General features: G+C 43.6%; 1 protein-coding gene across 1 annotated transcript in view; it reads right to left on the bottom strand.

Moving 5' to 3' along the window:
* The window catches only part of NPC1 (NPC intracellular cholesterol transporter 1), a 69,878-nt gene that overhangs the window by 15,196 nt on the left and 30,871 nt on the right, over positions 1-23,811 (bottom strand). Inside the window, exons 2-11 of the mRNA XM_075585047.1 lie at positions 21,820-21,942; positions 20,935-21,041; positions 16,840-17,015; positions 16,081-16,248; positions 10,137-10,386; positions 7,834-7,910; positions 4,195-4,565; positions 3,291-3,517; positions 1,628-1,728; positions 1,187-1,289 (exon numbers count right to left, since the gene is read on the bottom strand). Of these exons, the coding sequence (XP_075441162.1) occupies positions 1,187-1,289; positions 1,628-1,728; positions 3,291-3,517; positions 4,195-4,565; positions 7,834-7,910; positions 10,137-10,386; positions 16,081-16,248; positions 16,840-17,015; positions 20,935-21,041; positions 21,820-21,942 (1,703 nt within the window). The remainder of the gene's footprint in view (positions 1-1,186; positions 1,290-1,627; positions 1,729-3,290; positions 3,518-4,194; positions 4,566-7,833; positions 7,911-10,136; positions 10,387-16,080; positions 16,249-16,839; positions 17,016-20,934; positions 21,042-21,819; positions 21,943-23,811) is intronic.

The following is a 23,811-nucleotide window of genomic DNA, read 5'->3' as shown; positions in this document are numbered from 1 at the left end:
ACCCCACTCACTGGAATGTAAATGAGCCAAGAGGACAAATGACTTTTAAATTCACAGCTACATTCAATCTGAACCCCAGCAGACAGCCTTTGGCGCAGCTGAAGGGTGTGAGGTGTTTGCTACCGTTCGCTGATGTTTGGTGATGTTATAGCTTCTCTATTTTCAATCTGAAACTCACCAGCCCTTTTAGCCCCTGTACCCAATTTTCCAACTCTATCTGTCCATGAAATGTCTGTGAATTGACTGTATATCCCTGTTCTTATAATGTAACCATGTATTGTTATAACTCTGTGCCCAGGACATACTTGAAAACGAGAGGTAACTCTCACTGTATTACTTCCTGATAAAACATTTTTATAAATGAATACAAATAAACAAGCCCCAATATGCACGTCCAATAGGCACATCCAATATGACAAATTATGTAATTCATTTATATATGTTCTTCTAATGTGTAGGTAATTTAGTTACATCTTTTTGGCCACAACCTATTAATCTTGCTACCACGTCCAAGTAAACTCTTTCCATAGGTTCCTACACTACCAATTGTATACGGTCTCCATTAAAAGTCCCTCCACTACATAGGGAACAGATTAAATAGAACAATGATAGAGTCGATATAAACAACTTTTACATTGGTCAGACGAGAGGAAGAAATATATACAGCCCCTCTTGTTCTGAAACAGAGAAGCTGATCTCTTTACTTAGAAATAATGAGGCTGTATCTTCTGAAATAATTGATTTTGAGGTCATAACATCTCAGATATACAAAACGCGCTACGGCCCTAAAATGGTCCTCAACATTTGGATTGGGAGAAGAATCTAAAGCCAGTTTCAGTTTTCCTTGAAGCCATGTGCCCTAGGTACCAAAATCAAATGTAAGCTTCAATACAGGAATTTATTCTGCCTGCAAAATTAAAACAATCGCACTGTGTATTACATGCTAGAGCACTGTGTATTACATGCATCAAGTGGCGCTCCGTGTTATCGCACCCATTCCAGCATTAACTCCCATTCAAGTCAGTGTGAGCCGACGCCAGAACAGGAGCGATAACCCATACCAGCACTTGATGCATGGGCCCCTCTATAAGGAAAGATTATGATGCAAATAACGCCTAGACTTAAAAAACGTCATCTAGTCGAGATATAATTATGCGAACGCCACTACCAAAATTGGCAAACTTACGCTTTTTCCCAGGCTTTGGCTTTGTTTAATTTTTCTGTGTCATTGTGGAAATTATTGACAGGAAAAGTAATCACAAGCGCTGTAGCATTGTTATAGTTGTCACCTGCGTTAAGGAGTGAACGGAATCAAAGAAATATTTTAGTCAAGCTCACAAATAACACAATAATACAATGTTTAACATGCAAGCCCATTAAAAAGATGGCATAGCAAAAATATCTACATGGAACCCTTCTACCATTTGATTAGCCACAAATGCACAAAGCATGGAAAGGGTTATAAAACATGCACTATTTAAAGCGTCCGCCGTACTTGGCACATCACACGCGTGTGTCAGGCGAGAGCCTGTAAATGGAGTGGGGAGAGACTTGGGAGCAATTGTAAACAAAAGCACAAAGCATAAACCATACAGTATTTCATGTACAGTATTGGCCAAGTACTTACCATCATAGCCACCCAGAACCAGCCACGGAAAGATGGGTCCACCAAACGTGCCCAGGCAGGGATCGTGCAGAAGTGATGTATCATTCAGAGATGCTGGAGCCCTGCGAGAGGAAGGAAAGCCAAAATATAAGAAGACCATCATTCTTGTTTAGTTCTTAGAGCCAGTAATGGGACAAACATCAAATATTGATAATAAAATCAGCATAATTATAACAATATGAATTATGTAGTGTTAATAGCATAAACCAATCTAAGTCTAAGCTAATAGGTTCCCAGTATGCACCTCGCATAACAACAATGCTATGTTTGAATATACTGTACGGCTATAAAACGTTAGAACTAATTTTACTATAGTCTAGCAAAAGGACTAGCAGAATTCAATGAAAAACAGAATTACACATTACTGCAGGCCAACAGTCCAATGCTATATTGTCCAATACGGCTAGTAGAAAATACCCATAGAATAACCCCTTCAATTACATGCCTAGTAAACTCCAAACAACTTCCACAATAATAAGTCACTTAAAAACCACAGCTATTGCAAAAGGGTTATATTTTGTTAGGTTACAAGAGCTGCAATAACCAATAACTGTTCAGGCTTGGCTCATTCTTGGCTCTCTTACCAACAGAAAGATTTCCCAGCCATGAAATGTGTGTAACGCCGCAATGTGTGCACCGCACAACAGAATAGACGGGGGGAAAAAACACACCCACAATTTCCGGCCTGAATCTAGGACTACAATCAGCACAACCGAACACAATCTGGGAAACATTTGACAAAGTTGAGACATTAGGGGGTCTGACGTAAACAGCATTAAGATCTAAGCAGCCATTTTGTCTGACTATTTTTGTCAGCCATCATGTTATTGTTCTAGTCCTTCTCTGTCATTTATGTTGTAATGTGCTGTGTTTGTGTCATCCATTTAGTCTTCTGTCTGTATGAAAGCTACATGAAAGTTATAGTGGGTTAAAAGATTTTTCGCTCTCAGTGTTTACCAGCTCTGGCAGCCCAGCTGCAGAAGGAGGGAGGGGGCATACAGCCTTGAGGAGTGAGATTAGAATTAGAGAATATTTCTCACATTTAAGAGCCAGGTAAAGTCTTGAGAAGCGAGATCAGAATTAGAACCGACTTCTCAGCATTCGAGTGTCTGGTGGACTCAGAGATAGAAATAATTTCTCACATCCAACCCCTTAAAGAATGTATGTATCATTTCATTTTTTGTTATGTATTACAAGATTATGTCATTTTAGTTGACGCACACTTCCATCATTTGTTATGTATTACAAACTTACATCAGTTTTAGCATTGTTATGTATTGCAAAATGATGTCATATTTAGTGACGCGCAAGCCCCCCCATAAAGGGGTGGAGCTTTAGTTTTTAGGGTATAAATGTATCTCATTCCGTATTATTTGGGAGAGCTTTTGTTTTGAAGCTATCTCCACGGTGTGCACTCTGAATTAACTCATTTGACAACTAAAATGTTTTTTGTAACATTTTTACAACTTTCACACCTTTATACTGCCCAAACGTCATATTTTGTAGCAATTCGATCTCTTTAATAAAAAGGTAAAAAAAAAAAAAAAAGCAAAACACTGCAGTGAAACCAGAGACTGTAGATTCAAAATCAACCTAGTCACCCATAACTGTAGACGCGCCTTACCGAACACAGTATAAGAAGTGGGTGTGGTAATCAGCATAGACATAAAAGTCATCCCCCACCGAATGGTTTAAGACAGAGTAGCTGTTTTGGAAATAGTTCAGCACACTGAGAATGGTGCAGTTGTTATTATATGGAGCCAGCGGGGCCAGACAGATGTCTTTTAACATCACAGTCTCATTGTTGTAAGATGCCGTTATGTTTTCAATGGCATCTTGTAATTCTAAGACCTGAGAAAAGAGAAAACAAAATAAGTGTAAGCGATGCATGCTTTTTACGGGAAAAATACATTAAAACAGATTCTCATTGATTTACAAACCATATTTGAGTTATTTTAAGCCTTTTTCTGAAACAAGTTACAAAATGGCAGCAAAATGGAGGCTTTCAAATCGGGAGCCATGCTCAGACCGCGTTATAAGCGGATTCGCGTTGTAGCGGATCGCGCTATAACAGGGTTGAGCTGTATTAGTTATGTTCGGAGATATTCACAATACAAGCAGAGAATCTCGTGAACGGATAAAGCCCAAGAAGTTGGATAACCACAGGTCAGTTCTAAGGGATATTTTGGGGTTCAGGTAATAAAAAGGGGGAGCGGAGTCACATTTAGTGGGTTTTGCTTTTATAATCTATTAAACAGATCACAGTCAAAGTGAAAGTGGAGTTAAAGGTACTCCACAGTAAAATATTCCTTTTTTTTGCCCACCGTGAATGTCGAAAGTTTGCAAACTTGAGACGACGAACTCACCCTTCTGCAGCCTAATATCTTGCTTGTCATCTCTGTTGCCTTATTTTATTCATGCACTACATCTTAGTTATTGGATATGATTAACCCCAGGGATTTTCCCACATTGGCACAAAGCGTCTCCCCAACCATCAGCTAAAAAAGGTATGATCATCATTCAATTACCTGGAACAGAATTTCTAGAACCAGAGGCGGGCCAAAAGGGACATCACTCCCTGATGGATATGGTTGGTAGATGTCTCCCTTGCTCAAGGGGGCTCTGATGATCAGCTGCTCTGTGCGGAAGAAAGGCCCGAAGTGGGCATCAAAGTAGTTTTTCTCCTTGTGAGCCCGGCTGTGTGGAGCAGACCAGAGTTCCACAGGGTCTGTAGTGATCTTCATGAATTTCAGCCCGAAGCAGCATGCCACGATAAAGACAACAGAAAAGAAGATAACAATCCAGGGGTGTCGGACGCAGAATGAGCCCCATTTTGTGAACCCAAGCCGCAGGCAGTTCTCGAACCGTTCACCGAACCTGTCGCAGCACGAGGGTTCCCCTACAATGTATGGAGAATAAACCGTATTTAGATGAAGAACAACTCTTCTTTGCCTATGAGTTTCCGAGTCTCATTTGGAGTTTTTGTTTTGGTGCTAACGATGTTAAAGTCACTGGAACAATAATATCCTTAATACAAACCCACCGTAGAAGAAAAAAAAAAAAAAGATAAATACGCAAAAAAAATATTTAAGGTTTTAATGTTATTTTCTCACATGCTACAGAATTTTCAGTTGAAATACTAACAAAATGCATTTGGGGAAATAAATTGTATAAAAATTCAAGGGAATACAGCAGGAACTTGCGTAAATCCTTCACTCCATGTCACACTTACACAATCTCAATTTAAGTTTCTCCCCCTTCAAGCTATCAGAAAATGTAAGCATATTCTTTGTAAAGAGGTGTTGTGGCAGTGTAAGAGCAGTGGAAACAGTGATAAACACCTTCAACAGTAAAAAATAAAACAGTTTTCCTGAATTCAGCATAACATTGTTATTGAATGATACTTTATTCATGCAGATTTTGCAAAACTAAGGACTAACTAGGTGGTGTTCACCCATCTCAAATGCTATAAAACTTTGTAGGCTCTGCCCCAGCAGCAGCCCTAGTAAATATCCATAGGGAAAATAATATCCCAGAAGAACTCTGGAATTTCACAGAGGGAATTTCTGACCCAATACCTAAAGATCGATGTCCTTTACATTGCAAAAGGAAACCACCATCTGTAACCTTTCAATATTTTGAGACGCTAAAGAGTCCTATTAAGTAACCGTTACAAGCGCTACATAACTCATGGTCAAGTTCAGCTTGACTTTAGTCTATCTCCCCTATTAGAGGCAAGGCGGAGGGATTTCCATTATGTTTTAAAGTAGATGTTCGTCCTTAAATGCGCTATACCAGACATTGAGATAGAGGGCAGGTTAGGCCCTAGTGTGCTGCTGTTATGATGCTTTCCTCATTAGGTTAGTGTCTAGTTTTTTCCTCTGTCGTGTCCCATTAAGGCTGCGCTTTTAGTGCTGGCAATGCGACAGACCACATGACGTCAGCCGTTGCCATTGCGATTATTGCACTCTGGTGCAGGAGACGAAGGGAGGGCGACAGGGGGTGTGGCGGAGGCGTGGCCGTGAGCGGTTTGTCCTCATTGGTTGAATGTCACGCGGCAATCGCCGAAAAAGGCAAACTCCTTTGACTACTGGCAATCGCGACCGCTCCTTTGCGGTCACGCCCCACTATGGGCACCCGACCCGCAATGGACTGTATGTACTTGCTACGGCGCTGTGTGACGTCGCAGTCGCCAGCACTACAAGCGCAGCCTAATAGTTCAACTCTCCAATCAAAAAGCAACCTATTCTCTCTTGCATTAAGGCATTTTGGTAATATAAGGAAACCAATTCATATACTGATCTAGAACCATTAATTAAATTCCCATCTACACCCACTAGGTGGGTTATCTGGTGTTAGAACAGATGACCTAAATGTGTTCATTAATTGCAAAGAAGAACCTACATTTTCTCAAATCTGATAATGATGGTAGTGCCAAAGGAAGAGGAGCGTTTATAAGCTTCACATGCTTACTTTTAGTTTTTGTAGTGAAATACAAATACAGTATGTAGCAAATGTATGTTGTAATAATTATTCTGTTCTACTCTACTGCATTTCCCTTTTAACTCACTACCTTGTATTCTCTCGCTTGCTCCATTTTCTCAACACCTATTCTCTCCTAGACCCTCTACAATCTGGCTTCCGTACTGCTCACTCCACGGAAACAGCCCTCACTAAAATAACTGACGACCTCCATGCTGCCAAAGACAGAGGTCATTACACTCTGCTCATATTACTCGACCTCTCTGCAGCAATTGACACCGTGGACCACCCTCTTCTCCTTCATATTCTCCATACTTTTGGTATTCGGAACAAAGCTCTATCCTGGATCTCATCCTACCTCTCCCATCGTACTTTTAGTGTCTCTTCTGCTAACACCTCCTCCTCTATTGATCTCTCTGTGGGGGTACCCCAGGGCTCTGTCCTGGAACCTCTTCTCTTTTCTCTGTAAACACTCTCTCTAGGTGACCCAATAACATCTTTTGGGTTCAATTATCACCTCTATGCTGACGACACACAAATATACTTTTCAACACCCGACCTTACACCTGCTGTACAAACCAAAATTTCTGAATGTCTCTCTGCTATATCATCCTGGATGGCCCTCCGCCGCCTTAAACTCAACATGGCTAAAACAGAGCTCCTCATACTTCCTCCCAAACCTGGCCCTACTACCTCCTTCCACATTACTGTTGGAAATACGATCATTCACCCAGTAGCCCAAGCACGCTGCCTAGGGGTCACACCTCGACTCCTCTCTCATATTCGCCCCTCACATTCAAAACATTTCTAAAACCTGTCACTTTTCCCTCTGCAATATAACAAAGATACGCCCTTTCCTCTGTTGCTCGACTGCTAAAACTCTGACTCAGGCCCTCATTCTCTCCCGTCTTGATTACTGTAACCTCCTGCTGTCCGGCCTTCCTGCCTCTGACCTGTTTCCCCTACAATCTATCCTAAACGCTGCTGCCAGAGTCACGCTACTCTTTCCTAGATCTGTCTCAGCACCTCCCCTCATGAAATCCCTCTCCTGGCTTCCGATCAAATCCCGCATCTCACACTCCATTCTTCTCCTCACTTTTAAAGCTTTACACTCTTCTGCCCCTCCTTACATCTCAGCCCTAATTTCTCGTTATGCACCATCCAGACTCTTGAGTTGTTCTCAAGGATGTCTTCTTTCTACCCCCTTTTTATCTAAAGCCCTCTCCCGCCTGAAACCTTTTCTCACTGACTGCCCCACACCTCTGGAATGCCCTTCCCCTCAGTACCCGACTAGCCCCCTCGCTATCCACCTTTAAGACCCACCTTAAGACACACTTGCTTAAAGAAGCATATGAATAGCACTGTGGATATTCTGAACACATGATACATAAAGCTTGGCCCCCTGCAGACGCACTTATCAGAACTCCCTCCTACTGTCTCTGTACATTCTCCCTACCTACCAATTAGACTGTAAGCTCCTCGGGGCAGGGACTCCTCTTCCTTAATGTTACTTTTATGTCTAAAGCACTTATTCCCATGATCTGTTATTTATATTATCTGTTATTTATTTGATTACCATGTGTATTACTACTGTGAAGCGCTATATACATTAATGGCGCTATATAAATAAAGACATACAATACAATACCTCTAATCAAGAAACCAAAGTATATTTACAGGCGTACCTGTAATATGAGTAGAATTCACAGAATATGCCAAATTGCTGTCAATTGGAGCGTATTCCGAGATAATGTTTCTTTTCCTGCAATTGTAAACAAAAAATACATTCAAGCTACGGTCTAAATTAAACATAAAGTCCAACATGAGTAATAAGCCAATGCTTGCTCAGTACAGGTAAACCCCGTTATAGCGCGGTCCTCGGGGTCCACCCCGAGACCACCGCGTTAGTAACAGGGTCGCGCCAATTTAAAAAAAAATGGCCGCCGCGCGCCTGATCGGGAGGGAGTGAAGAGGGAAGGACGGAAGAGGTGGACGGAAGCCCTACACCAGGGCTGCACAACATGCGGCCCGCCGGGGCACCCCGTGCGGCCCGCGACGGACCCCTTTCAACCCCCCTTCCCTGGTAGGGAAAGGACGCGTTCCAGTAGGAGCGCGCGCTCTCACCTAACCTAACCTCCTCCCTCCTCCAGCACGGGGACGCGCTCTAGCAGTGTAGCGCGACCCGGAAATTCCGGGTCTGCTGCTAGAGCGCGCATCCCTCGCGCTTCCCTGCCGCAGGGCGGCGTCATCTGGGCGAGCCGGCCGCTGATTGGTCTCTCGGGTGCATGACGCAGCGAAAGAGAGACAGCGGGGAGGGTGATCTCGCTGTCGCCGTCATCGTAGCCGGTTGTGTCTCGCGGCCTGGGTGGTTGGTGAAGCTTCAGCAGGAGCCGCAGCAAAGAGGGAGCGCGAGGTGAGGGAGGACATGCGCGAGGCTTAAGCAGGGGCTGCTGACATGGGAAGGGGGCTGCGGGGCTGCTGACATGGGAAGGGGGCTGCTGACATGGGAGGGGTGTGGGGGGCTGTGAGTGTGTGCAGTATAGAGTGTGTGCAGTGTAGAGTGTGTGCAGTGTAGAGTGTGTGCAGTGTAGAGTGTGTGCAGTGTAGTGTGTGCAGTGGTGCAGTGAGAGTGAGTGCAGTGTAGTGTGTGCAGTGAGCAGTGTGTGCAGTGTGCAGTGTGTGCAGTGAGCAGTGTGCAGTGTGTGCAGTGAGCAGTGTGCAGTGTGTGCAGTGAGCAGTGTGCAGTGTGTGCAGTGTGTGCAGTGAGCAGTGTGTGCAGTGTGCAGTGTGTGCAGTGAGCAGTGTGTGCAGTGAGCAGTGTGTGCAGTGAGCAGTGTGTGCAGTGAGCAGTGTGTGCAGTGAGCAGTGTGTGCAGTGAGCAGTGTGTGCAGTGAGCAGTGTGTGCAGTGAGCAGTGTGTGCAGTGAGCAGTGTGTGCAGTGAGCAGTGAGCAGTGTGTGCAGTGAGAGTGTGTGCAGTGAGAGTGTGTGCAGTGAGAGTGTGTGCTGTGTCAGTGTGCAGTGAGAGTGTGTGCAGTGAGAGTGTGTGCAGTGAGAGTGTGTGCTGTGTCAGTGTGCAGTGTGTGCAGTGAGCAGTGAGCAGTGTGTGCAGTGAGCAGTGAGCAGTGTGTGCAGTGAGCAGTGTGTGCAGTGAGCAGTGTGTGCAGTGAGAGTGTGTGCAGTGAGAGTGTGTGCTGTGTCAGTGTGCAGTGAGAGTGTGTGCAGTGAGTGTGTGCAGTGAGAGTGTGTGCAGTGAGAGTATGTGCAGTGAGAGTGTGTGCAGTGAGAGTGTGTGCACTGTGCGCACTGTGCACAGTGTGTGCACTGTGCAGTGTGTGTACTGTGCAGTGTGTGTACTGTGCAGTGTGTGCACTGTGCAGTGTGTGCAAAAAAAAAAGTAAATTTAAAAAAACAAAAAACAAACAAACGGGAGCCACGTGAAAACCACGTTATAACCGATTCGCGTTATAACGGGTCGCGTTATAATGGGGTTTACCGTATAATTAATATTAATTTCTCATAGATATAAATGACACTGGGACATCAGTGGCAGATGGGGTCACTACCATGCACAAGTCAGAAAGTGACTACAGAAAAAGGGAATATGCACTCAAGGTGTATAAAAGCAACTTATATGAAATACCAATTAAAACCTAAAGATTGTAATAAACTCCTCCGTAACTTGTCTGAAAACGTTATCTTAGAAAGTCTTAATACATTCAACATATCCTAAAAACATTGTGTAATGACCAGCACAAATGAGCTTTAGTGATCAGAAACAAGAATCGACAAATGTAATACCCACACACATACTGGCTGTAGGATTAGTTAAATTATAAATAGGGAATTACAGGAGAGCCTAAAGTGTTTATGCACAGGTCAGGTATACATTCAATTATTCATATGACAGCCCTCCACCACTTCTTCCAGCTAGGAACCAGTTTCTCTATAATATATACATATACATTTGTGCTCACAATGTAAACTTACCTGTAACACCAGGCTCCAATAACAGCAGCAGAAAAGAGGAGTAAGAACCCCATGTAGGTTATCCACATAATGGCAACCATAGCATCAAAGCCGAAAATAACCCACGGTACAGGAGCTGGTGGTGGTTGGGGCTTGGAGCCACAAGCTACAGTGCAATCCTGACAACTGCAAGGAGAACCATCATCTTCCACAGACTCATTACATCCTTTGGTGGCATTGTTCATTGGAGTCATGCCAAGTAACGGAGCATCTAAACAATTAAAGGCATAAAGAGAGAGAAGACCTGTAGTCGGTATATCAGTTAAATACATACAAGTACTCAGCAGTAGAACTTAAAACAGCACAAATAGTATGCAGAGGACTACACCCTTTATAAAAATGGTAAAATATATATACACATCTAATTAACTTTAATGTGACATTAATGAACAGATGTATCCATTGCCTCCTCAGCAGTAGATGCACACACTCTGGGATTCTCGTGTATTGAGAATCCTTCTGCTTCTTTGGAAACACCAAAGATTTGAGCTTAATGCCCCTGCTTCTTTTTTTGCACTGTGTTTTACACGAACTCTTGACAAAGGGCCAAAGTCTGAAACTTCGAGTCTCTTCGGGCGAGGGCGTCAGCTATGCAAATGTTTTCTATTTTTGTCTTCAGTATTTTCATGTAATTAATTGCAATTGTATATATACGCTGCAATACAAATACATATTTGTTTGAGACTAGTGTCCTCCCTTTCTTAACATTAAGATTGAGTGTGTGTGGGAGGCACACAAGGCCACGATCAGAGGACGGCTCATCTCAACAGCATCACATAGAAAGAGAACAAAAATAGAGAAACAAAAAATCTTAACGGAAAAAATAGTAAAGTTAGAATATTCACATAAAAAAGTTTATAAAATCTTGAGTCAGGCAAGAGTAGAACTCAAGAGGTTGCAATCAGAGAAAGTAGAGAAGGCCCTGAAGTGGACTGAACAGATGTTCTATGATAAGAGAGACCATGCAAATAAACTCAGAGGGATAAGGTCAAGAACTTTGGTTCCTGCTATTAGAATGAAAGGAGGAGGTGACATACAACCCCTCTAAGGTAGCAGAGGAATTTGCTAAATTCTATACGGACCTCTATAACATAGATAACTCAGCCCCAAAAGCTAAAATCCCGGTCATGACCCAGATTAAGGATTATTTTAGAGATTGCAACCTTCCAAAACTAACAGAGGAAGACCATAACAATTTAAATGCAAAAATAACTTAGATGGAGCTAGTAAGGGCGGCTGGCTCATTGAAGCAGTCAAAGGCACCTGGCCCAGATGGTTTTTCAAATTTGTATTATAAAAACTTTATAGGAATCCTAGGACATGTTTATTAGATTTATCGATTTTCTTAGCGGAAAACAAATCCCCCCCACAGATGACGAAAGCCAATATAGTGATGATCCCTAAAGAGGGTAAGGACCCTCTCTCTATGTTGTAGTAGCTACAGGCCAATTTCACTGCTTAATACAAATAAATATACATAGTAAAATTCTGGCTAACTGGTTGAACCCAATACTTCCTAGATTAATCCATTATGATCAAGTGGGTTTTGTGAGTGAACGCCAGGCGTCGGATAACACAAGGAAAATTATTCATGTTATTGAACAGGTTCATAAATCCAAAGTGAAAGCAGTGTTGTTGAGTCTGGATGCAGAGAAGGCGTTTGATAGGATAAAATGGGATTTTCTGGATAAAACGTTAGAGGCATTTGGATTTTCAGATTTTTTTTTTTTTTACAAGGGGTCTGTGCCTTGTATGAGACACAGACAGCCACCTTGAATAATCTAAGGGGGAAGGGGGCAGGGGGGGGGAGGTCTAGGGGGAGAGGAATCTAATAACAATTAAGAATGGGACTAGACAATGGTGCCCCCTTTTTCCCCTGACAATCGAGCCTCTTGCAGCTACAATCAGAACTTCCCCAAATATACAAGGGATTCAAATAAAAGATGAGTGCTATATAATATCACTCTTTGCGGATGATATTATTCTTACCATGTCTAACCCTCTGATATCTCTCCCGAATTTACAATCCACCCTCCGTGGGTCCAGTGAACTATCAGGATACAAAGTCAATGTAGGAAAGTCGAAAGCGCTAAATTTAACGTTAACGGAAATGGAGGTTGAGGTCCTCAAAGGTCATGTTGACTACAAGTGGAAAAAGACCCATTTAAAATATCTGAGGATTCACCTCATTAGGGACTACAACTCATAATATAAATATAACTATCCTGAGCTCTTCTCTAAGATAAGAAAAGATCTACAAGCCTGGAATTCCCATTGTATCTCCTGGTTCGGGCGTATAACTGCGGTCAAGATGAATATCCTTCCCAAACTCCTGTACTATTTCCAGACACTACCAATGCCTGTTCCACATACAAATATAAAAGAAATTCAAAATCGAATTAAGCAATTTATTTGGAAACAAACAACCGAGAGTAGCCAGATCAATTATGTTGGAGTCTAAGGAAGGAGGTGGTTTGGCAGTACCAAATATTAAAAAATATTATATAGCCTCTCATTTGAGACATATGGTGTACTAGCACTCCCCGGGAGGGACTTATGCTTGGGTAGATTTGGAGACCTCACTAAAAAGCCCGGTCGGTCTGCCTTCCTTGCTATGGCCAAGCCCTGGAGTTGGTCAGGGAAACAGTCTGACCAAATGGTAAATCGGATTCACCCTGAAAATCTGGCAGCTGGCAAAAAAGAAATATAAGGTTATGTCAACTTCATCCAGACATACGCCCCTGTTCGGCAACCCAGGGTTTCTGCCAGGCTTCCAGGGTCAGAGTTTTGAAATCTAGAGACAGAGGTATTCCAGAAACGGGAGATTTATTAGAAAAAGACAATTTGATGTCTTGAGGAAGTGATGAGAAAATACGGCCTACCTCTAACTGAGATGTTGAAATATATACAGGTCTGACACTTTGTTCGGCAGGGTTTCTATGGGGAGGAATTCCCTAGATACACACGACTCGAAGATCTGTGCAAAACAAAAAAATACCAAAAAGGTCTGATGTCATCTCTCAACCAGGGTTTAATCCCTCAAAGGGATACCCCGGCCCATAAATATATGGATCAGTGGGCTCTGGACTTTCAGACTGAAATAACGAGAGGACTGGGAAGATATTTGGGATAATGCAGGCAAAACCTCTATGTACAGTAAAGAAAGAGAATATTTATAAAATTCTGTTGTTACGTTGGTATTACACCCCCAAAAGGTTAAAGCAAATGTTTCCAGAGTCTACATCAGTAGATGCTGGAGGGGTTGTGGACAGATAGGGGAACTAGCACATATTTGGTGGTTTTGTCCAGTAATGCAGACATATAGGAGGAGTTTTGAAATTGACAGAAGATGTGACAGGGATCAAGATGCTGCTAGATCCAATTTTAATTATCCTGGGTAAGCCCATAGACAATGTGAATCCCTATACAGGTAAATTGATTCTGCATATTCTACCGGCGGCTAGATGGGCTGTATTAGCAGCATGGAAGACACTTCCGCCCTCCAGAAGAGAGGTTATTAAAAGGGTTAATGAGGTTCAACTAATGGAGAGACTTGCCTCATTTCACAAGAAAATTTGATAGAGTTTGGGATCCCTGGGATGTGTGATAAGGGTATGATTTTAGATTTTAATAGGAAAGAGGATTTGGGAGGAGAGTGTGATATGTTCATAAAATTTTGTACGCTATGTAATGTGACTGTTGATGACCAAGAATTCTGTTATAAAATGGTTGTTTCCCCCCCCCCCCTACTTTCTTACCCTTTCCATTCGCATTTATATTTGAATCTTAATAAAAATACGTTTATTTAAAAAAAAAAAAAAAATGGAGTGTGTGCATAAAATATATATTTTATTGGGGGGGGGGGGGGGGCAGGGGAGGGGATTTTTATACTGATGTAAGTTTTGATTTGTTTATTTCTTGGATATAAAGTGGTTATTAGTTGTATTGATTTGTTTTTTCTCTGCGCTCCCTTTTTTGTTTTTACGTCTGAATTTGCCCCGGTGGATCACGGGAGAGAATTGGAGCAGCGGGACAGACTGACCTTGGGTTAAACAGGGGAACCCCAACCAGCAAGGTCTCACTTATTCTTTGAATATGGGACTACCTAACCATTGAGGAAGTAGGTGTGGGCCTTCAGCTTTTTCCCCCAGCAGGATCCTAAGAATTGGGATCTCGTGCCAAGCACGATTTAAACCATGACACTGAGCACTCATGTACATGCTAAATATTTTAAGGTAAAGTATATAGTTGCTCCCATGTACATATGCACAGATATCAGATTTATGCATAAAGTAAAGAAGTACTGTACTTACTTGAGCAAATAGATGTGCATATTAGAATTATGCATTTATTTATATATTTACTCGTAGTCTCATTACAATTTATTATTACAGTAAAAGCCTCATCAGGCGGCAAAAGGACATTTTTAAAACACAATTTCTAGTCTGAGGAAAACGCTGCCAAAACATACTTTTTTCAAAAAAATGTATAAAACCTGAGAGAAATAAATTAAAACTCTAAATATTAATGGATCCTATTGGTCTCGAAACCGGAGACATCCAAGACCTCTAAACCTTAACTACCAGCAGGGCTGCGTCTATCCTGAACTCAAAGGGGTTAAAGGAGAGAGCGGAGGAGGAAGGTCACTGCCCTGCAGACTACTCTAGCAATGGAGGAGCGCAAACTATATTATGCTGCAACAGGGAAGATTTTTTTTGTTAGCCAACACTTCTAACTTTACAGCCAAGGGAGCCCTGCAATGCAGATCAGTAGGGAGGTAAACTTCCCTGGACCAAAATCAGTACGATTTGGGGGATATTGATAAACATTTATTTTTAATGGAAAAAAAGTTGAGGGGTTTTCATCAAGATTAAAGACTATGAAACTGCTCATGCAGAAACACAAAGAAAATCATATCTCCTTATTGTAGTCAAAAGCACACAGTGTGACCAGGAGACAAATGTAGGTTTGGATGTGTGTCTTGATTACACTGGGGACATCCAAACCTACTGTACATCCGACTGTCACAAGCTCTCTCAGGACGCTGAAACCTCACTGATATTCTGTGTTTAGCAATATTACCATCATCATGAGTAGAAACGGAACAAGGTATTTTTGCACCCAGGACAAGTTCCACCAACTGCACCCCATTTCCAAAACTTGGAGAATCCCCCTCCCTTTCCTTCACTGTACCTCTCTTCCCCGACCACCCCCCCCCTTCTCCCTCACTCTTCCCCTCTCTCACTTCCCCCTCTGCCTTCCTTAGCCTGACTCCTGATATCGGACCCCTTGGCCCACCTCCACCGGACCCAGGACAGATGTCCCCGCTCTCCCCCTTGTTGGCAGGCCTGTCCTTGATAGCTGGATCTGTGCCCATTCTGCACTCCCTATAAGGCTACGGCCCCAGATAGTGCGTGCACGCGCGCGTCGGAGCGCCTGGTGGCACGTTTATCAGTGTGAGTCGCGACCTGTGGTCTGTACTGAAGAGCTAGAGATCGCGACACGGGGGGGGGGGGGGGGGTTTGGGGGCCCAGGCCATGACGTCACGCGGCTGGTTCGCCCTCATGGCTGAACCGTCGCCGTGACATGGCCACAGCTCGGCCGCCTCGCCAAAAGAGAAAAATCTTGCCTTTTGGCAAAGGCGGCCATGCATCGCACTTTGTGCGCGCGCCCACACACGCCGACAGAGGCATGCCTCAGAGGGCTGTACTTTGTGTGAGGCGCATGCGGCGTCGCGAGTGCAGCCGCAGCCCCCGGGGACTCGGCCCAAGGCTGCACCCGGGGGCAGATGCCTCACTCTCGTTGCACCTCTGATCAGGAGTTGATCATGAGAGTTGAGAGGTCCGGGTTGGTGGGTTGCAGACTCCTCTGAATGTGCAGGTTACTTTGTGTCTGGTTAACGTACCTGAAAAGATAGGGGTGATGGTGAAAGGAATTTGCTCGTTATCCTTGTTAAACATGTACTGAATCCAGTTGGTGGCGTTGCAGTCCTTGACATCCTTCCCACACAGCAAAGCCAAGGCTTTCACATTGCTGGACGGGGCCTCTACATCTTTGCAGGCATTGTACATGGCTGGAAAAAAAAAGTGGCAGAGGTCGTTATGGGTAGAATTGAATAAACCGTGCTTAGGATACTAACTCGAATGTGGGCATTCATGTGGTCTAGCCAAGGATGGACTTAACCCTACGGTGCCCACTGCCAATGGGAACACAAAAATTGCATCTTTTGTAACATTCTTTCCTCCCCCTCCCAATACAAATGAAAAAGCAAATAACTGTAGCAGTCATATTTTGTGCTTACAGGATAAACTCTGCTATTGGTCAATATATCATTCAGTTATTTGTCTAAATCAGTACATATTTCAGCTCTACACTTGCTGCTTTTGTTTCACTTAAGAATGTCCAGCATTTTGCCACCAACAATGCTCCCACAACATGCCAAACACCGGCAAGAGCTGAAAATAATGCCGTACTCCGATGGAAAATTAAAAAAAAGCGCAAAGATAGTTTGCAAATCCCGCCTAGTAATAAATCTGCACAGAGCAAGTTCAAGGATTTCCCGTCGTCCTTCCCACTGCCAAAGGGAAACACTGCGCAACGCGTGGCTGGCCTTGCAGTGCCGGGGTTACGCAATGAAACACAGACCAAAATACAAAGCTCTTGCCATTAGTGAAGTGCTCTCCTACGTAATACTCCATAGCGATGATGCTTTCGTTTCCTCTATGTGGCTCAGGGATGGGGATGTACTTGGTCTCTGTAACGTTTAGAAACTCAGACTGATGCGGGCTGCAGGTCAGTTCACAAAAGAGTGTCATTAAATTATAAAAACAGGAAGGACACCTGGGAAACAAAGAAGAAAACAAAAGTTTGTTAAGAAATGTCCAAATACCTCATTTTAACCCTTGGAGTGTCCAAGGATGTAGCCAGCACATCAGGTCTGGCACTCCGGGGGTTGCACGACCCCGTCACTACTTCAGTGGTAGTCAATTCCAGTCCTCAAGAGCTACCAACAGGCCAGGTTTTCAGGATGTCCCTTCTTCAGCACAGATAGTGCAGTCTATCTGTGCTGAAGCAGGGATATCCTGAAAAACTGATCTGTTGGTAGCTGTTGAGGACTGGAATTGGCCGTCCCATGACTGTCACGGGCTTTCAGCTCGATTTCTAAGGCGAGAGTGAGCTCTGCGCTACTGTTGACCGCTGAATGCGATCTTGCAGGCAAGGGAACTGAAGAAGGCGACTTCTCGTCCCTTCACGTAATCAGCGACACCGTGATCACCGTGCTGCTGCGGCCCCTCAAGCACTCAAAGGGTTAAATATAGGGTTAAATACTTTGCGCATTACCTAGCTGCTTATTGAAGCAGAAATTCCCACCCAGAAGTTGAAGAAGCAATTCCCACCTGCTAGTTGAGGTTACCATGGTAACCTTCAGCCTGGGCTGGGCTCTAAGGAGGGTTTGTCCTCCCAGACGGACACTTAATATCATAAACGGTTAGATCTCCTGATCGGAGCATCAGATTTTAAAGATAGCTATTTTTCAAATCTTAAAAGCAAAGATGTCGTGCTCTGAAGCTAGAGGGTGGCCGGCTAAGGGGAAATGTGAGTGTACTTCTGCACAGAAAGGGGGCGGATGTGTGCAATAGTCACCCAACAGAGGCTGTATGGGATAAAATAGTAAGGACATTCACACATGCTTGGGAAAGACAAAGATATGCTAAATACAACAGAAAGCTATGGATCAAATAGATAGATAGGAAAATGGCAAACACTTGTGTCATGTGGTTCTTATCTGGAGTAAAATGTTATGGTTTTAAGTATTTCTACATAGGGAGCGCCGAGCGGGGGAGCGCCGAGCGGGGGAGCGCCGAGCGGGGGAGCGCAGAGCGGGGGAGCGCAGAGCGGGGGAGCGCAGAGCGGGGGAGCGCAGAGCGGGGGAGCGCAGAGCGGGGGAGCGCCGAGCGGGGGAGCGCCGAGCGGGGGAGCGCCGAGCGAGGGAGCGCCGAGCGAGGGAGCGCCGAGCGAGGGAGCGCCGAGCGAGGGAGCGCCGAGCGAGGGAGCGCCGAGCGAGGGAGCGCCGAGCGAGGGAGCGCCGAGCGAGGGAGCGCCGAGCGAGGGAGCGCCGAGCGAGGGAGCGCCGAGCGAGGGAGCGCCGAGCGAGGGAGCGCCGAGCGAGGGAGCGCCGAGCGAGGGAGCGCTTCCGGTGTGTTGTCCCATGAAATATCTACTGCACCACGGCAGGATCAGAGAGACCCTGTCTGTGTCTAACAAGTGGATATCGCTTGTTATGCCCCAGCTCATCTCCTGCACTCTACCCATAACTGTCTCCTTTCCACCTCTACTGCTCTCTCGCCTCAAACCTTTTTCCCTCCCCGCCCCTTACCTGTGGAACTCCCGCACATTTAATATTGTCCAATCACCTTCTCTACTCCACGCGAGATTGTAACCTCTCCGGGGCAGGTATTTCCTTACCTATTGTCTGATCTGGTTTGTTGCACTTAATTATAAATTCCCTGTACTATTTTGTCTCTTGTAAAGCTTTGCTTTCATATATTTTTTTTGGAATTGCATTATTGGTTCCCCTTTCTGTGCGCTATTTTCAACAGCTTTAGCAACGTACACATATAGAGCAGCACAGAAAAGGTTACCAAGCACTCCAACTAAAATAAAATAGGGCAACTTCTCATTGAACTGAGCTTGGTGTGACTTGATCTACTTTTTATCACCTATCACACTTCACTTTAATCACCAATTTCAATAACCAATAAATAATTCTTCTTTCACTGGTCACTTTTTTGAAAGACTTTGGATCAAAAATGTAGAATTCCACTAAAAAACAGATAGCCCAATTTGGGAAGTCGTGAAGGGGTTTGTGCATTTGTTTTCTACTGTATAAATGTATGGATTCCTCGGGCATTGAAAAATATATTTATTTAGTGTTACCAATACTTTTGTTATACTTTGAGCTCACCAAATTCTATTTTTTGCCAAATCTGTCATCTCACTGCGCCTTGGGCACCACAAAAATACCACGGCGCTCACTGATGGGAACACGTATTGGTGGGTTATAATATTCATGTACTTTTGCAACCTGTGCTTTTACAGTACATGTTATTGCACTGACTTCTTTAACACTATTTCATTATGTTCAGGAGGTTATTCAAGTTTGAGACCCCAAAGTTCCTTTATTTTGCAGTTTCTACAGAAGTCTGTTACTGCAAAGTTATTCGTCATTTTATTAACCTGCTCAGTGCCGGGGGTTCGGCCAGCATCAGAGTGCCACTGGAACACTCACGCATCATACATCTCATATGCACCGACCGTAACCCCTTGCAGACACACATTCCACCCTTCGCCCCTGTCTCCAAGTTCTCTCTACTTAACTCTTAAGATTGTGCGCTCTTCGAGCAAAGACTCCCTTTCAAGTCTGAAGCGCTTATTCTAATTAGGTGTTATATTATGTGTACTGCTGGTGTGAAGCGCTATGTACCTGGATGGCGCTATATAAAGATATACATACATGCGATTGCTCCTGAAACGATCAGTTCCCGTGTTACATTTGGTTCAGACTGGCCACTTTGTCGGAGTCGTCAGCCCGTTCAAGCCATAGAAAACGAGCATTTGCTCCTGACATACCAAGTACGTCATACGGGCCCTTAAGCAGCAGTCTGTGCTGATAGCTATTTTTTTTACTTTACTAGATCTTGATCTTTCTAACGCTTGTTCTACCTTTTAAATCTGATGCTCCTTTCAGGAGATAGAAGCAATTGAAATATAAAGTGTCCGAGAGGATAATATGGAGCTCTACCCACAGCCCTGTGCTGTCTAACGGTCACCATGGCAACCGCAGAAGCTAGAGATTCAGAAAGCCACGATTTGTAGCACGGGGAGAGGAAGACATGCTCTGGGGATGTGCAGGGTGCGATCTTGAACGCAGGAAAATGGAAGAGGGCAGATAACTCCTTTTCCGTTTCCAGATGAAGTGATGCTGTGGTCATGTGATAGGCATTTGTCCGAGGCTCTGGCCCCTCCGTCAACCAAAAGATTAACCTGAAACAGGCCCTAGGGCAAGGATAGCCATTTCCAGTCCACAACAGCCACCAACAGGTCAGGTTTTCAGGATATCCCAGCTTCAGCACAGGTGGCTCAAACAAAAGCTCAGTCTGTGACTGAGCCTCTGATTGAGCCACCTGTGCTGAAGCTGGGATATCCTGAAAACCTGACGCTTTGGTAGCCCGAGGACTGGAGTTGGCCTCCCCTGCCTGAGGGCTATTGTAGTTGAAAAAAAACACACAGATACCCAACAAGCTCTGAGAAACCCCAAACATTACCACATAATATATAAATATGTATATAAGTGTCAAAAGGCGTGCTAGTGGGCGTGGCTAAATGTATACAACAAAAAACAAACAAAGGAAGTGTTAGGACCTGCTAGGGTCATGCCTTGAAGTGGCAGCAGGCTTAAGACGCTTTGGCCAAAGGATTGAACTAAATTACCCTTTTTCAAGAGAATATTTAGGTATTGCACTGTGTATTTTTGTCGCATTGGAAGTAGCTTTGGGCATCTTTGTCTGTTTTTGGTTGTAGATATTGTGGTTTAAACATATTTAACTACGCATATCTTGTGCAATATCAATTCCACCCCTACGTTTGTGATACGATTTATTATTTTGATCCAATTTTGACCCAATTAATGCTCGCCCTTATGTTACCAGAAGTCTACACAAGACGCATCGATCACAACAGAACACAGATCTCAGCCTACCTTGAAAGGAACTGCAACGGGAGCTGCAGGTTGTTGTTCAATGTGTTAAGTTGTTGAACGTCACAGCAAACGCTGACATTGCCATAGAAAAGCGACGGGCAAAGTTGCTAGGAAAAGAAAAATGGTGAAGAATCTGGACAAGAAGTTAAAGCTTCATTCAACAAAACCAAAGCGACAACGCAAAACCTTCATAACCTGCAAACAAACATTGTGTTCACATTTAGAAAAACTACACGGCGGGCAAATACAGCCCCACTTGTTTTGAGATAAATCTACAAGAGAGTGAGTTTTTCCTCCCCTCTTTTTTTGCCCTGCACAAGTCACAAAGTGCAGAACATATCAACATTCCTCACCTGCTCTTTCCCAGTGTGCAATTACTTTATGATTGGGTGGCAAACAAACAGACGTAAAAGAAAGCAGGCAAGTGAAAATTTGGATTCGTTATTTGTATGTATGTGTATAAAAATGTTGAGGATCACACGCTGTGGACTTAACGAGATCCATTCCCAGGGTTTGAAATATTTATTTTTCAAATGGCCTACCAGTTATGTCAGGTCAGATTACAGTTCTCTCTTTACTGAACCACACTTTAAGGCGTCACCCAACACACACCAGTTTGCCCTCATATAGAGAGACACTTTCTGCCAAGACGATAAGAGTCCGCAGACTAATAAGCGGGGCAGTCAACCCCAACATGAACCCCGCCCACAGCCATCCCTATTGGCAGACCATACTGCAAAGGCAGCAAGTCAGCTCAGCCTGCAAGCGACCAGAATTGTCATGTTGTGCCCCGAGAGCCAAAATTCACTTGCAAACAGTGTCTCAAGGGTCCTATTGTGTTTGTAGTAGAAAAATCACAAGCTAAAATGAGAAGTCGGCAACTACCTGCATCAGCTCATGGCCTTCTTCTGGCAGAGGTATAGGTGGTCCTGAGTAGGCACAGTTGTACCGTTTGCCCACGGTTGCAGTGGCACATTCCCCATACCAGACACAGTGTTGGGAAGATACCTACAACAAACATGCAACAATTAAATTATTTGCAACTGTTAACTGCTGTTAGAGTGAGATGTTTCTTTCAAATCGCTAGTACCAAGAAATGCACGTTAAAATCTCCTCTCTTACAATAGTGTGTTTTAAACAGCAAGAAAAAAATGTAACCATAACCAATTGAAATACATTTTTATGCATACCCACATGGCCTAAAATAAAAAGTTGGTAACAATATTACACACATTTTTACAAAATGATGGTTCTGGCATTTGATCTTGTTCCTTTTAAAAAGCTATAGAACTTTACAGCCACAATATTGATTTTATACTCTAAATTATGCCAATAGCGGCACAACAAGATAATGCAACTATGATACGAAAAGCAAATGACCAGATTCAGGCCATGTCAGCAGCACACTCCCAATTCCATAATCACACACCTAAATATACATATTCAAAACACCAACTAAATCATAAACCTATGCACAGACATTTAAATATGCACACACAACAAAACACCATTGACGGAGTTAGCTGCGGAAGGGACTTGCAATTCAATGATGAGTCAAAGGAGTAATGTGGTGTCAGCATCATAGAAGGGGGGAAAGGAATAAAGGTTTATCATACAACTGCAGTGCAGAATAGCTGCATTTTACATAAAGCCTACGGAGTATGAGGTTTCATAAAGCTGCCGTTTTGTGCTATTGCTGTATATTTTTTTATTCCCGCTTCATTACACTTGCTGGCTTCTTTTTGTACTAGAGGTTTGTGATGAGTCTGGCAGCAGAGGTACATAATACTGAATAGGTACATGTCTACACCGGGGATGTAATGCACTGTATGAATTAAAAAATGGGTAGGTGGAGGGTAAACTGGCACAGCAATGGAGTTTGGCTACTTTGGTACGTGGTGTTTTAACGCTTTCACTGCCATGTTCCCCTTTGTCCAGATCACCCCCTTGAGTAAATCGACCTTTGCGTGCATTGGTCACCAGTATTGATGGCAGACTGGGTTGAATCCCCTTCCTGGATTTTCTTCTGACCAAAATCGATCTCCACACCAAAATCCGGCTGCGGATTGGGTACTATAAAATCCAAACGGATATCTCAGAATCCGCCATTGGATTCAATCCGGTTGGATTTAAGAATCCGAAAATGTATTCTACATTTAATCCGAATAACTGAAATACAAGTTTTTTTGCGAGGTAGAGGTGATGGATGTGGACTTCCCATTTCTAGGATAGAGACCATATCTAATAAGCAGTCTCCTGCCTTCTGGCACAGGAATTCAACTTGCACTACATGTATTTGAATAAGCTGTAATGTATTATATGACCAAAAGTGCCCTATGGCAGAACACTACGTAGTAAATATGTCCCATTTTGCTTATCCTTTGTAAGATTACTAACTGAAGTCACCACTTCCTTATATTACTTGCTCTCTTAGTCTGCTTTTATTTGCTGTGATTCACCTTGTTTTTACTTTTGTGTTACAGAAAATCTGTGCTTTATTTAATCTCACACAGTCCTGAGTACATATTACTTTGTTGTTTGTAACCTTGAAAGGACTTAAAGCACAAAGTAAATATCCCTTGGAGATATTGTTGTAGTTGACAGCTACAGTAGTGGTACCAGGCAACAGATTTAGCTCACACTACTAGAGCTGCTGCCTTAGAAAGCGGCGATTGTGGGTTATAGTCCAATTGGGTCTGGCAACAGCACACTATTCCAGTCACTGTGTATTTTAGGGTTATCAACTCAATATAGTTCATATGGAAATCCCTTTAGGAAGTGTGGGGTGGGACTCATGCTAATAACTATGCAAAGTATATTTAAATATCTCTCAGGGTACTTCAGGCATGCTCATTTTTCAGCAAAGGCATCTTTCCT

This window comes from Ascaphus truei, chromosome 2, assembly GCF_040206685.1.
Source record: "Ascaphus truei isolate aAscTru1 chromosome 2, aAscTru1.hap1, whole genome shotgun sequence".
Classification (NCBI taxonomy): Eukaryota; Metazoa; Chordata; class Amphibia; order Anura; family Ascaphidae; genus Ascaphus; species Ascaphus truei.
This window is presented reverse-complemented; position numbering and strand designations above follow the sequence as displayed.